This window comes from Neovison vison, chromosome 1, assembly GCF_020171115.1.
Source record: "Neovison vison isolate M4711 chromosome 1, ASM_NN_V1, whole genome shotgun sequence".
In the NCBI taxonomy this organism is placed as follows: Eukaryota; Metazoa; Chordata; class Mammalia; order Carnivora; family Mustelidae; genus Neogale; species Neogale vison.
In genome coordinates, this window is record NC_058091.1 from 174,432,496 (window position 1) to 174,444,590 (window position 12,095).

A 12,095-nucleotide genomic window follows, 5' to 3' on the forward strand; every position below is an offset into this window, starting at 1 on the left:
AATCTTAAATGGAAAAAAAAAAAAATGGGAGGAGCATGTTATTATAGAACTGGGTTGTCGATATGAAAAAACCAAGTTCTCTTACCACACAAGACTTATGGAAGGCAGAGTTGACTGTGATAAGCTCCAAGGACATACTTAGCAAATGAAACCAAGAGATGTCAGGCTGGGGGATGTTCAGGGAACAAGTAATCTGCATTCTCCTCTGTTCTACCTGTGGGAGATCCTATCTGATTATATATAACCCAAAGTAGGGTCTTTGCTAACACTTTATAGTTCAAATTTGTCACCCTGAAAATCCAGCATGATTGCCCAGCATAGTTGCAAAATCTGTCGGTAAGCAACCACCTTTGTAACCTGGCTTTAGTCATTTCTTGCTGTACCACTGGTGCTGTCTTGTTGCAGTGCCTGCAGGCTACAGAATAAGGCCACGTATCACACATGTCCAAGAGGGACAACTGAGCATGAAGTCCTTGACAAAAGCTTTGATGTTTCTGAGGACCTTATTATACATTTTAGAAAGAAGTATAAGACAGTTACTAGCTTAAAAAAAAAAAAAGACCAGGGTGAAACTGTACTCTTATTAATAAATAACATACTTAAAGAAAGTTCATTTATATGTACAGATTTGGTAGAAGTAGCTTTATACTGAACTTGACACCCAAGAATGAGTTCACTGGGCTGTATCTTGGAAAGGGGATTGTGAAAATGTGTTAAAACCTGATAACACATACGAGTTAGTGATTCCTAGTATATTCCCACAGTGTTAAAAATATCCATTAGAAATAAAAAAAAAAACAGGACAAAATATTTGTACATGACACCTATAACAACTCTGCAGAATTTTTAGGGCTTCTAGAACCATAGCTTTAAATCAAATCTTAAAATGAGTAGATCCCTGGCTTGAAGAATTTGGATTATTGCCATTTTATAAATAGAGCATAACAAATAAAAAAAAAAAGATTGAGGTGTGACTACATAGTAACTTAGTGGCAGAATTGGAAAGTGGAGTTTAGGGTTCATGCACTGAGGTCCACAAATCAGATGAGCTCAATTTCCATTTAGTAGAGTATAGCTCTGAAGTTATGGACTAGAGCTGTATTATTGGATTTGGTACAAACGAAAATTCATTTCATTTCACGTGAGAACTCTTAGTTGCTCAAAAATAATAGTGGAATATGATTTCCTGTCTGATTTGGCTCCAAATCCATGTCTGATGGCTTAGTAATGATAAAAAATTAAAGTGTAAAGCTAGGGGCAGGAATAATAATTAGGCTATGTGGACAGCTAGTAATAGGTAGGAATTGTAGGACACTGTCTTGGGCTAGGAAGTCATCCATAATAATCTTCCTAACAGTTTTGGGGCCATGATGTTGTGCTGAATGTCAGGTATTAACTGACTCAGTTTGTAGGCCGTAAAATGTCTAGGAAACAAAGCATTATTTGCTTTTCTGATGAAGTTATGCTAAAGTACATTCCCCAAAGATTCTCATTTTAATGATCAATTTCTTACATTTTATTTTTAAAGATTTTATTTGTTTGACAGACAGAGATCACAAGTAGGCAGAGAGGCAGGCAGAGAGAGAGAGAGAGGAGGAAGCAGGCTCCCTGCTGAGCAGAGAGCCCGATGTGGGGCTCGATCCTAAGACCCTGAGATCATGACCTGAGCCGAAGGCAGAGGCTTTAACCCACTGAGCCATCCAGGCACCCCTTAAATGATCATCATTTAAAGAAACCTTTTTCCTCTGAGATTAAAATTTGGAACAGTCTACAAGTTGGGGTGGCTTTTGCATCCCATTTCATGGTCATGGAAATTTTGAACTTTCCCCTTTCCTCATCACAGGGAGTCAAAGGGAACCTAGATAAGGTGCTCACCTTGGAAATGTGTGAGAAGGTTTGTGTAGTGGAGGACAATGTAGGAGTATTTACTAAAGCCATTTAATTTGCTCCTTGAGAAGATAAAGCTAAAAGATGGGAAAAGATCTAGAAATGGAAGACAAAGCCAAGAGTAGAATGGGAACAATATAAATTCAGGTAGGCACAGAGCATGAAGGGGTCTGTTTTTGCATTTATTGGTTTTTTAGTGTGCGGTTTACTAGTTTTGGAGAGTAGGTGAGAACATGAGCATTGTGTATTTGGAATACTCTTGTTCCTTTTGCTGAGAACCCCTGTCATAGGACAGGATTAAGTTCAGTAATGGTTAGTGGGTATGAATCAACAAAGGAGCCGATCTCAAGAAACAATTCAGGTAAAGAGCTTTCTAACTAACCAGTAATTACATGACAAGATAGGCCATTGCTGCTATGAACATTGGGGTACAGATGGCCCTTCTTTTCATTACATCAGTATCTCTGGGGTAAATAACCAGTAGTGCAATTTCAGGGTCACAGGGTAGCTCTATTTTTAATTTCTTAAGGAATCTCCACACTGTTTTCCAAAGTGGCTGCACCAATTTGCATTCCCACCAACAGTGTGAGGCTTCCCCTTTCTCCACATCCTCTCCAACACTTGTTGTTTACTGTCTTGTTAATTTTTGCCATTCTGACTGGTGTAAAGTGGTATCTCATTGTGGTTTTGATTTGAATCTTCCTGATGGCTAATGATGATAAACATTTATTTCATGTGTCTGTTAGCCATTTGTATGTATCCTTTAGATAAGTGTCTGTTCGTGTCTTCTACACATTTTTTGGCATGATTATTTGTGTGTGTGTGTTGAGTTTGACGAGTTCTTTATCTTGGATATCAGCCCTTTGTCTGTAGTGTCATTTGTATCTTCTCCCATTCCGTGGGTTGCCTCTTTATTTTGTTGACTGTTTCCTTTGCTGTGCAGAAGCTTTTGATCTTGATGAAGTCCCAAACATTCATTTTCACTTTTGTTTCCTTTGCCTTTAGAGATGTGTGTTGAAAGAAGTTGCTGTGGCTGATGGCAAAGAGGTTACTGCCTATGTTCTCCTCTAGGATTCTGATAGATTCCTGTCTCATGTTGAGGTCTTTTATCCATTTCGAGTTTATCTTTTTATATATTGTAAGAGAATGTTCAAGTTTCATTCTTCTACACATAGCTGTCCAATGTTCCCAGCACCATTTATTAAAGAGACTGTCTTTTTTCCACTGTATATTTTTTCCTGCTTTGGCGAAGATTATTTGACACACACAAAAAGAGAAATAATCATATGAATAGTTAACAAACTTTGTAGCATCAATACAATGACCTAGAATATGTATTCTCCATTGATAGAATAAATAGGTAGCTAAAGTACCTTGGAGTGAACAGGACCAAAATGGATCATGCATAACCAAGGGTTCATTTTATTCCAAGGCGAGTGTTGGGTAAATGAGTCTGGTTCGGGGCCAGATGTTGTTTGACAGCCTGAGGTTGTGGTGACAGAAACTGGCTAAGTCACCGCAGGAAGGATGTGTTTACTAACATCGTTGCTCTTTCTGAGGTGGTCCTTCTCATCACTTGCCACAGTTGAGGGGGCTGGCATCTCCCACAATGTGGTTGAGATGACAGATGCTTCTTGCATGGAAGCTTTGAGTTAACCACCTTTCTAGAGAATCTTTGCCAGCTCCCGCTGGGATTACAGAAGCCATTTGGCCAATGAACCCGGACTGGACCAGCTGTTGCATCTGTAACACGCTGAGGCCCTTCAACTTGTCTGAAGCCTGGTACGATTTTTCAGCCCAGGTGCTGCAGGTGGAAAACTATTAAATTTTCATTTATGCTGCATTTCAACCCGAGGCCCAGAGCTGGAAAGGGTTATGGTCTTAAATGACGGGATTCAAAGGAAGTTCACAGCTTATGGAGAGAAGCAGAAACATGTAGGCGATGACCCTGTTTGTTCCTCAGGACTCCTTGGGTTCTGAACCCACTCAGTGCCTTGTCCTCCCCTGCCCTTCCAGATGCTGCTGTGCCAAATTCATTAACAGATCAACCCTCCTTTTCTTTGTCGTGTCAAATGTTTCTCATGTCTAAGTAATGGATAGTGGTCTCACTGGTGAGCTACTGACCTTGGGCTTGTTTTGAATTTGCTAGCTGGCTGAAGTTTATCCTTCAAAGCAGACCTGAAATTATCATTTTTTGAGGCAATATGAGGAAAAAAGATTAGAAATGGTCTAAAAGACTAGACCACCATGCAAATGGGTGATTTTATTTTTTTCACCTAGAGACACAGGTGGGATAAATACTTCCCGGTAGAGCTTGGCAGGTTCAATGTGAGTGGGAATGGGAGACAAATATGGAGATCCTTTCACCTTCCTCTTAGAGATTGGGGGTAAAAGGACATACTTGAAGTCCTTTTAATTTAAGAAATGATTTCACCCTTGCATCTGAATATATCTGAAGTTAAGTTGAAGTTAAATGGAATGGAACCCGTCAGACTCCCGATGTTATGGTGGAATTTCTGCACCTGCCTAGAGAGATGCTTGAATAAGATGAGTCTTTGCATCTATTTCATTTCCATTGGAAAGGACGTCAAGGTAGTAGCTTTGTATCTTAGGGAACCTATGACATGTCCATGCATTTTGCAGGGTATTCCTTCTCCTTCACTTGCCCCCCTCCACCTCCACACCTCCTTTGCAGAAGAGAGCAGAAGTTTCCTGGCCTCCTTTACCTTTTTTTTGTTGTTGTTGTTGTTTGTTTGTTTTTAAAGATTTTATTTATTTATTTGACAGACAGAGATCACAAGTAGGCAGAGAGGCAGGCAGAGAGAGAGAGGAGGAAGCAGGCTCCCTGCTGAACAGAGAGCCCAATGCAGGGCTCAATCCCAGGACTCTGGGATCATGATCTGAGCCGAAGGCAGAGGCTTAACCCACTGAGCCACCCAGGCGCCCCTGCCTTTGGTTTTGAAAACACTTAACCATGTGTCTGGCCCTATGAGGGGACAGGAAGACATGCAACCTTCATTATCTCTTTTAATATTTCAACAGCAGCAGAGGTAAACATTATCACCACCATGTTATGGACAGAAAACCAAGGTGTAGAGGGGTAAAGACACTCAGGAAGGCCCCATAAATAGTGAGTGATACAGACCCATGGGATTCAGGTCAGTGTCTCATTATAAAAGCTGGCCCAACCTCCATTTGACTGATCTGCATTAACTCTGAATCCAGGTTTTCTTTAAAGACGTTTCACTCATACGTGGAACATAAGGAATAGCACTGAGGACAACAAGGGAAGGGAGGAAAAACTGAATGGGAAGAAACCAGAGAGGGAGGCAAGCCACGAGAGACTCTGGACTCTGGGAAACAAACTGAGGGTTACAGAAGGGAAGGGGGTGGGGGGAATGGGGTGACTGGGTGATGGGTATTGGGGAGGGCACGTGTAGTGAACACTGGGTGTTCCACCCAACTAAGGAATTGTTGAACACTACATCTGAAACTAATGATGTACTATATACTGGCTAACTGAAAGTAATAATAATAATAATAATAATAATAGAAGTTTGGTGAGAGATACTCAGTCCTTGACTTGGGCTGAAAAGGAATTGTACACACCTGAACCTCAAAATACTTTTAGATGAAAAAAAGGAGAAACAGGGAGAAGTTTAGGTATTCTTAGGGTTTGGAATAGTTACCTTTCCACCTCCCTCCCTTCCCCGTTCTGGGTCCATTTTATCAAGTAGGACTTGATGACATTTCAATGCATCATGCAACATAAAGCAACACAAAGCAAGACCATTTAAAGTCATCTTTGGAGACCTGACAGTTGTGCATGATTTACTCCCCTTTATTGCTAGGTCATCAGGGCAAATAGAGATGTGATTACAAAATGTGGTTTCGTTCCTGTCCATATTCTAGACAGACAGTGTGTTCAGCTGTAGAGACCTCTACTCAAAGGAAATGAGGTTGGCGAGTCACAGGCAATGTGGGCAGTTACTCACCCATGGAGCCCTGGTTCTATGGATTAATAGACATCTTTGGATAACACCTTGCAGTTATGTAGGAGGACTTGGCAACGTCGAGTGGTGAGAAATAATAGTTGCACGGGTCTTGTGGGGTATTGTTGTAAAGCCGGTCTTCACAAGGCAGGTCAGGGTTTGTTTAAACTCCAGACACGGAAAGGGCTGTCGTTAGGAAATGGAATGTGGCTTGGAGGATGTGAATACTGAGCAACTGGAAACCAAGAAGTGTATCAGCTTAAAGAGGAAGAACACATGGGTCGATTACGTATTGCCCACTTGGGCAGGTCTTTGTCTTTGATCTTTGGCCTGTCTTTGGACACCGTCTTTGTGGGGCGTGCTCCAGGCACGTGGGCGGGCGGTTGGGTAACCCCGTGCTGCTAGTCATTAGAGGTGAGCTTTCTGCTGATGGCGTGGATGGGCAGCTCCTCATGTTTCCTGCTCTTCTCCCCACATCCCCCGATGAGGGGTCTTGTCTCTCTCTTCTTCCCTCACTGCTAACCTCAGGCACAGCCGGGGGCTTGTATCATTTGGACCACTGTTAACTTGGGAGCATCTGCTCTTGAAGCTGGTGGTTCCAAGGGTCAAAAATTTATATATTTACACCTTGTCAGAAGCTTCATGGGCACGATGGCTCCTTGAAAATTCTTCACATTTGTCGCTAAAAATACCTTATTGAGCCTTTTCCATCTTATTTTGTTGGAATTTTATTTGTTGTGAATTTAGTTATTAGTTCTCCATTCCTTCAGGAACCAAATTTGGTATGTACTTTATTCATTGTCAGTGTTCTATTCCTCACTATCTGTTGGTATTTAAGTTCCTGTAAGCCTGTGTAATGCAGGGGCTGGCCATGCCCAGCAAACATGAGGTTCTCAGAGCCCCGTGAAGGAGGGGACATGGAAAAAACCAGTCAGAATTTTTGCTTCTTTAGAATACATGAGGCCAGGGATGCCTGGTAGCTCAGTGTGTTCAAGCCTCTGCCTTCGGCTCAGGTCGTGATCCCAGGGTCCTGGGATGGAGCCTTGCATCGGGCTCTGCTCAGTGGGGAGCCTGCTTTCCCCCCCCCCCCCCGCCTGCCTCTCTGCCTACTTGTGATCTCTCTCTCTGTGTCAAATAAATAAATAAAATCTTTTTTTTTTTTTTTAAAGATTTTATTTATTTATTTGACAGACAGAGATCACAAGTAGGCAGACAGGCAGGCAGAGAGAGAGGAGGAAGCAGGCTCCCTGCTGAGCAGAGAGCCCAATGCGGGACTCAATCCCAGGACCCCGAGATCATGACCTGAGCCGAAGGCAGCGGCTTAACCCACTGAGCCACCCAGACACCCCTAAATAAATAAAATCTTATTAAAAAAAAAAGAAGAATATGAGGCCAGAACTTCTAAGGATCTAAAACATGGAAAATCATTGCTATCCCAAACGGCGGCATTTTGTTGACATTTCCAAAGAAGACCCCTTAGTTTCTCTGGTATTGCATTGAGTATCTGATAACCAATCCCTAGGGCCTATACATTCGTCCTGTTAGGAGTCTGAAGAGGTCATTTTGACATACTGCCCCAGCTAACTTTATCTGTCCTATTGTAGTAGGTCGTCTGGTATCCACTATATGTAGCTGGGCACTTGCTGTTCAAGAATCTCATCAGGCTCACTGGTCCTTTTGGTCTGAAATATTTTCAATGATTCTCCTCACCTCATGGTGCTCAACCAACCCTATTAAGCTTTTAGGCTTTCTTATTGTCATTGATTCCACCCTTATATCAGAGGTGCCATGATCAGTCCTGTCAGAGCAGGTAGACACACAGTTCACCTTGATGGCTCACAGATTTATATGCAAACCAGAGGAAGTGGGAAGATACTGTGAAAAGGAAATATGTGAAGTCCATCTGTCTGGCATATCATGAGACTAACTTGGCATATGGGCCAGTATACATTCATGAGTCTCATAGTCTTTGTCTTCAAAAAAATATTTTTAAAATTGCGGTAACATTGACCTGACATAGTTTATAGTTCTCACCATTTAATAAAGAGGTATATAGTTCAGTGGTACTCGTATTGTCTTGCAACTGTCACCACAATGTGTCCTCCCATCTTTTTTCATCTTGTACAATGGAAACTCTGTTCTCACTAAATACTAGCTCCTCTTTTCTCCTTCCCACAAGCCCTTGGCAACTACCATTCTACATTCTGTCTGTATGGATTTGACCACTTTAGGTATGTCATATAAGTGGAATCCTACAATAGTAATTCTTTTGAGGCTGTCTTCTTTTGCTTAATATCTTCAATATTCATCCATAGCATGGGTCAGAAATTCCTTTCTGATTAAGGCAACATCATAGTCCTGGTATGAATATATCACATTGGGTTTGGCTAGTCACCGCTAATGGCCACTTGGTTGCTTCTGACAGTACTGCCTATGAACATGGGTGGATATCCTTTCAAGTTCTTGCTTTCCATTCTTTTAGGTGTATATCCCAAAAGTAAAATATTGGATCCTATGGTAATTCTATTTTTAATTTTCATACTGTTTTCCTCCATGGCTATACCACTTCACATTCCCACCAGCAGTGCACAAGAGTTCCAGTTGTTCCATATCTTCACCAATACTTACTCTGGTTTTTTTTTTTTTTTTTTTTTGCCTTTTTTTTTTTTTAACAACCATTCTAATAGATATGAAACAGTATCTTGTGGTTTTGACTTGCATTTCTCCAATAGTGATCTTGAGCCTTTTTTCTTGTGTTTATTGATTGTTTGTGTATTTTCTTTGGAGAAATGCCTGTCCAAGTCTTTCACCCTTTTTAAAATTGGGCTTTTTGTGGTTATTGTTGACTTAAGGAGTTCTTTATATATGCTGTATATTAACCACTTCTCAGATGTATAATTTGCCTAGATTTTCTTGCATTCCACAGGTTGCCTTTTCACTCTGTTAGTAGTGTCCTTTGATGTCCAAAAGTCTTTAATTTTTTTTCTAGTAAAATTATTTTATTTAGTTTTAATATCCATCACCAACAGCTTGAAATAAGAATTCCCATGGTCTTCAATTAAGCCGTATCCCACTTTCTTTTAGAATGTCTTGTTTTTCATTAAAATAATTTCTAAACCACTCTATGTGTTCAATCTTCTGTTTAACACTCAGGTATGGGTTTTTGGAAAGGCCACAGGTCACCAGCTCCATGAAGTGGCGAATTGGTCCTTGTTTTGGAAAATCTTTCAGGTGTTTATCCAGAAATACATGTTCATGAAATTCAGAACCATCATCATCAAAACCGGCTTCATTGTTAACTGGAAACTCCCACAGCTTCCCCTCTTTGGTCCACTGGATCATCTCTGCAAAACCATTCTGAAGGGGCTGTTCATTTACCATGGCCAACTGCTTCGCAAATTCTACTTCCCAAAGTGAAGGTGCTGTCTCTGTTTCAGGTGCCTCTTCGGTAACTGTCTTAAGGTCAAAAATATTAAGTCTCTTCCCTTTGAGCATATTTTTCCTAAGACTTTTCTTAAGATCATCAGTCTTCTGTCCCATGAAACTGTCAGTTCCTTTATCAAATTGAATTTGATGCACTGGTCTTGTACTAACTCTACCTGTGGCAGATTTGGCAACTTTCATATCTGATATTATGTTACTGACGCTGATTTTAGTTCTTTCTCCATCTTTCTGTGCCTTTGAGACTTCCTCATGCTGCTGGAGTTGCCTGAGCAGCTCTGACTTGCTTGTCTGCTTATCAAAATGGAGAAAATCTGCAACAGCAGATGCTGCTGCTTCCAACTCAGGACTCACGGACTTTGTTCTCTTCTTTGGGGCATCTTCCAGAGTTTTTTGAAGGCTGCCAATTGTAGCTTCCACACTCTTGCCTTGTCTTCTGCTGGATGGCTTTGTTGTTTGTACATTTACTGTGCTTAACTCAATTTTCATGCCCTTAATAATATCTAACAAGTCTTTTTTTGTATTCTCCTTTACACTCTCTTGGCTCTCTGCTTCTTTGGAAATCCCATGCGTTGGAGCAGACTGCTCATCTTTCTTGCTATAATTCACACTGATAGTGCCAAAGTTTCTTTGGACATTATTTTTCGTCCTGACTGTTCCATGCGGAGCACTGAGTAGCACAATCGCAGCCTCTGAGCCTCCAGAGCATAAAGGGAAGCGGCAGAGAGGGTGTAGAGGTAGGATCACGGAGACCCTCGGAAACATCGCCAAGACACAAACCCAACTGGGAGCACAAACCATCAGGCCGTCCCTCTGCCAAACACCCAAAAGTCTTTAATTTTGATATAGTCCAGCTGATCTATCTTTTGCTAACTCTGCAGTCTTTGTCTTCTTATTGTAAATCTCCTCACAGTCTTCTTATCCCGGTAAAATAATGTTGGTTACTTTATTCTGTCCTAAAGCTTCATGTTATAGACCTTTAATTAACCTCCCTGTAAATGTGCTTTTCACTCCCACAGACACTGAAGTCCAGCCTGGAACGTTCCTCCACATAGAGAGTGAGCAAATAGGCTGTGAGGCTAAGGGGCCTTCTATTTCTGTGTTGATGTTTACTTTCCCCCAAATTGGAAGTCTGTTCTAAGCAACAGTGTTTTATTTGGTTGGCTTGTTAGCCTCAGAATTCCAACCTCTTTTCCACTGATCTCTTCGCTTTTCATTGGTATTTGTATTTTCTATTTGTGCGTTTAGTTTTATCTTTGTTGGTGTCATCTGAAAAATTAACAAGCATACTAGATACCCTTATCTAGATCAGGCTTTTTTTTTTTAAAGATTATTTATTTATTTATTTATTTGACAGAGAGAGATCACAGTAGACAGAGAGGCAGGCAGAGAGAGAGGAAGGGAAGCAGGCCCCTCGCTGAGCAGAGAGCCCGACGCGGGACTGATCCCAGGACCCTGAGATCATGACCTGAGCCGAAGGCAGCGGCCCAACCCACTGAGCCACCCAGGCGTCCCCCCCCTTTTTTTTTTTAAACTTCCTTCTCTAAAGCAGTTGAACCCTCTTTTCAAACAAAAATAGAAATGGATTCTCGGCACAGCTGAGAAAAGCAACGCTGCTCTGTTTGGAACAGGGTATAAAGAGGTTTGGTTTGATGCTTTGCCTCCTCTAGCTCCTGAGGCTTTTCCCTGATCCTAGATGTAAGATTTTTGGAGTCCGCTCAGGAAAACCTGCTGATGGAACAGGAAATAGAACATAATCATTCATTCCTCTCTTCCCCAATCCTGATTACATCAAAGAAATTCAGATTTTGTACATTAACTGTATTTAGGAGTTCATGCAACATTGAATTTAAACATCAGGGTTCTCTGTCTGAAATGGCTATTCAAAGATTCCCAATCCAGCTTCCTGAACAAATGATAACCCATGTGGGACTGAGGACTTGTAACCATGACATACCTCTTATGGAAACTGACCCAGTTATTGATGACTACTTCCCATGGGAAAGATTCCAAAGCCACAGGAGAGTCACCTGGTAAGGAGGGTAGCTACTGGGACATAGGAAATTTAATTTTGATCTGCAGAAATTGTAAACTAGTAGGGAACTCAGAGATCATTAGCCCAGAAGCTGCAAATGGAGTGTTTGGGTTGCATGGCATTTAAAAAGTTAATTGCCACATTAAAACATCAGAAGTGTTTGTGTAAAAATCCTGATTCTAGCTTCTCTTGAAAAAAAAGTAAGATATGGAAACCCTGGGTCCATGGTTCTGTATGGTAGGTGATGAACAACCAAGAGGTCTTTAAAAAATCCCAGTGTCGGGCCACCTAGGTGGCTCAGTTGGTTGATCTCGAGTTCAGGTCATGATCTCAGGGTCCTGGGATGGAGCCCAGCACCAGGCTCCCTGCTCAGGCGAGAGTCTGCTTCTCCCTCTCCCTCTGCCCCTCCGCCCACTCATTCTCTCTCTCAAATAAATAAAATATTAAAAAAAAATCCAGTGTCCACTCTGCATCCCAGACAAATTAAATTATATTCTCTGAGGTTTGTACCTAGACATCAGTATATGTTTAAAAACTTGTGATAAAAAACCACATGACATTAAATTTACTCATTGTTAAGTGTACAATTAAGTGGTATTAAATATATCACTTTGTCATGCAACAGATCCCTAGAACTTTTTAATCTTTTCAGAGTGAATGTCTGTACACATGTGATAGGATTTCCTCCTCTTTTCTAAGACTGTGTAATATTTCATTGTATGTAAATACTGAATCTGTTT

At 41.2% G+C, this 12,095-nt stretch overlaps 1 protein-coding gene across 1 annotated transcript; it reads right to left on the reverse strand.

The window, feature by feature from the left end:
- Positions 1 to 8,856: 8,856 nt before the first annotated feature.
- On the reverse strand, positions 8,857 to 10,085 carry LOC122900838 (28S ribosomal protein S31, mitochondrial-like). Its single transcript, XM_044239937.1, has one exon. The coding sequence runs from the start codon at positions 10,083 to 10,085 to the stop codon at positions 8,934 to 8,936; it is 1,152 nt and encodes a 383-aa protein (XP_044095872.1). The 3' UTR covers positions 8,857 to 8,933.
- Positions 10,086 to 12,095: the final 2,010 nt, after the last annotated feature.

Bases quoted from the DNA above. Each gene is read 5' to 3' on its own strand.
- LOC122900838 (XM_044239937.1), bottom strand. From the start codon at position 10,085: ATGTTTCCGAGGGTCTCCGTGATCCTACCTCTACACCCTCTCTGCCGC.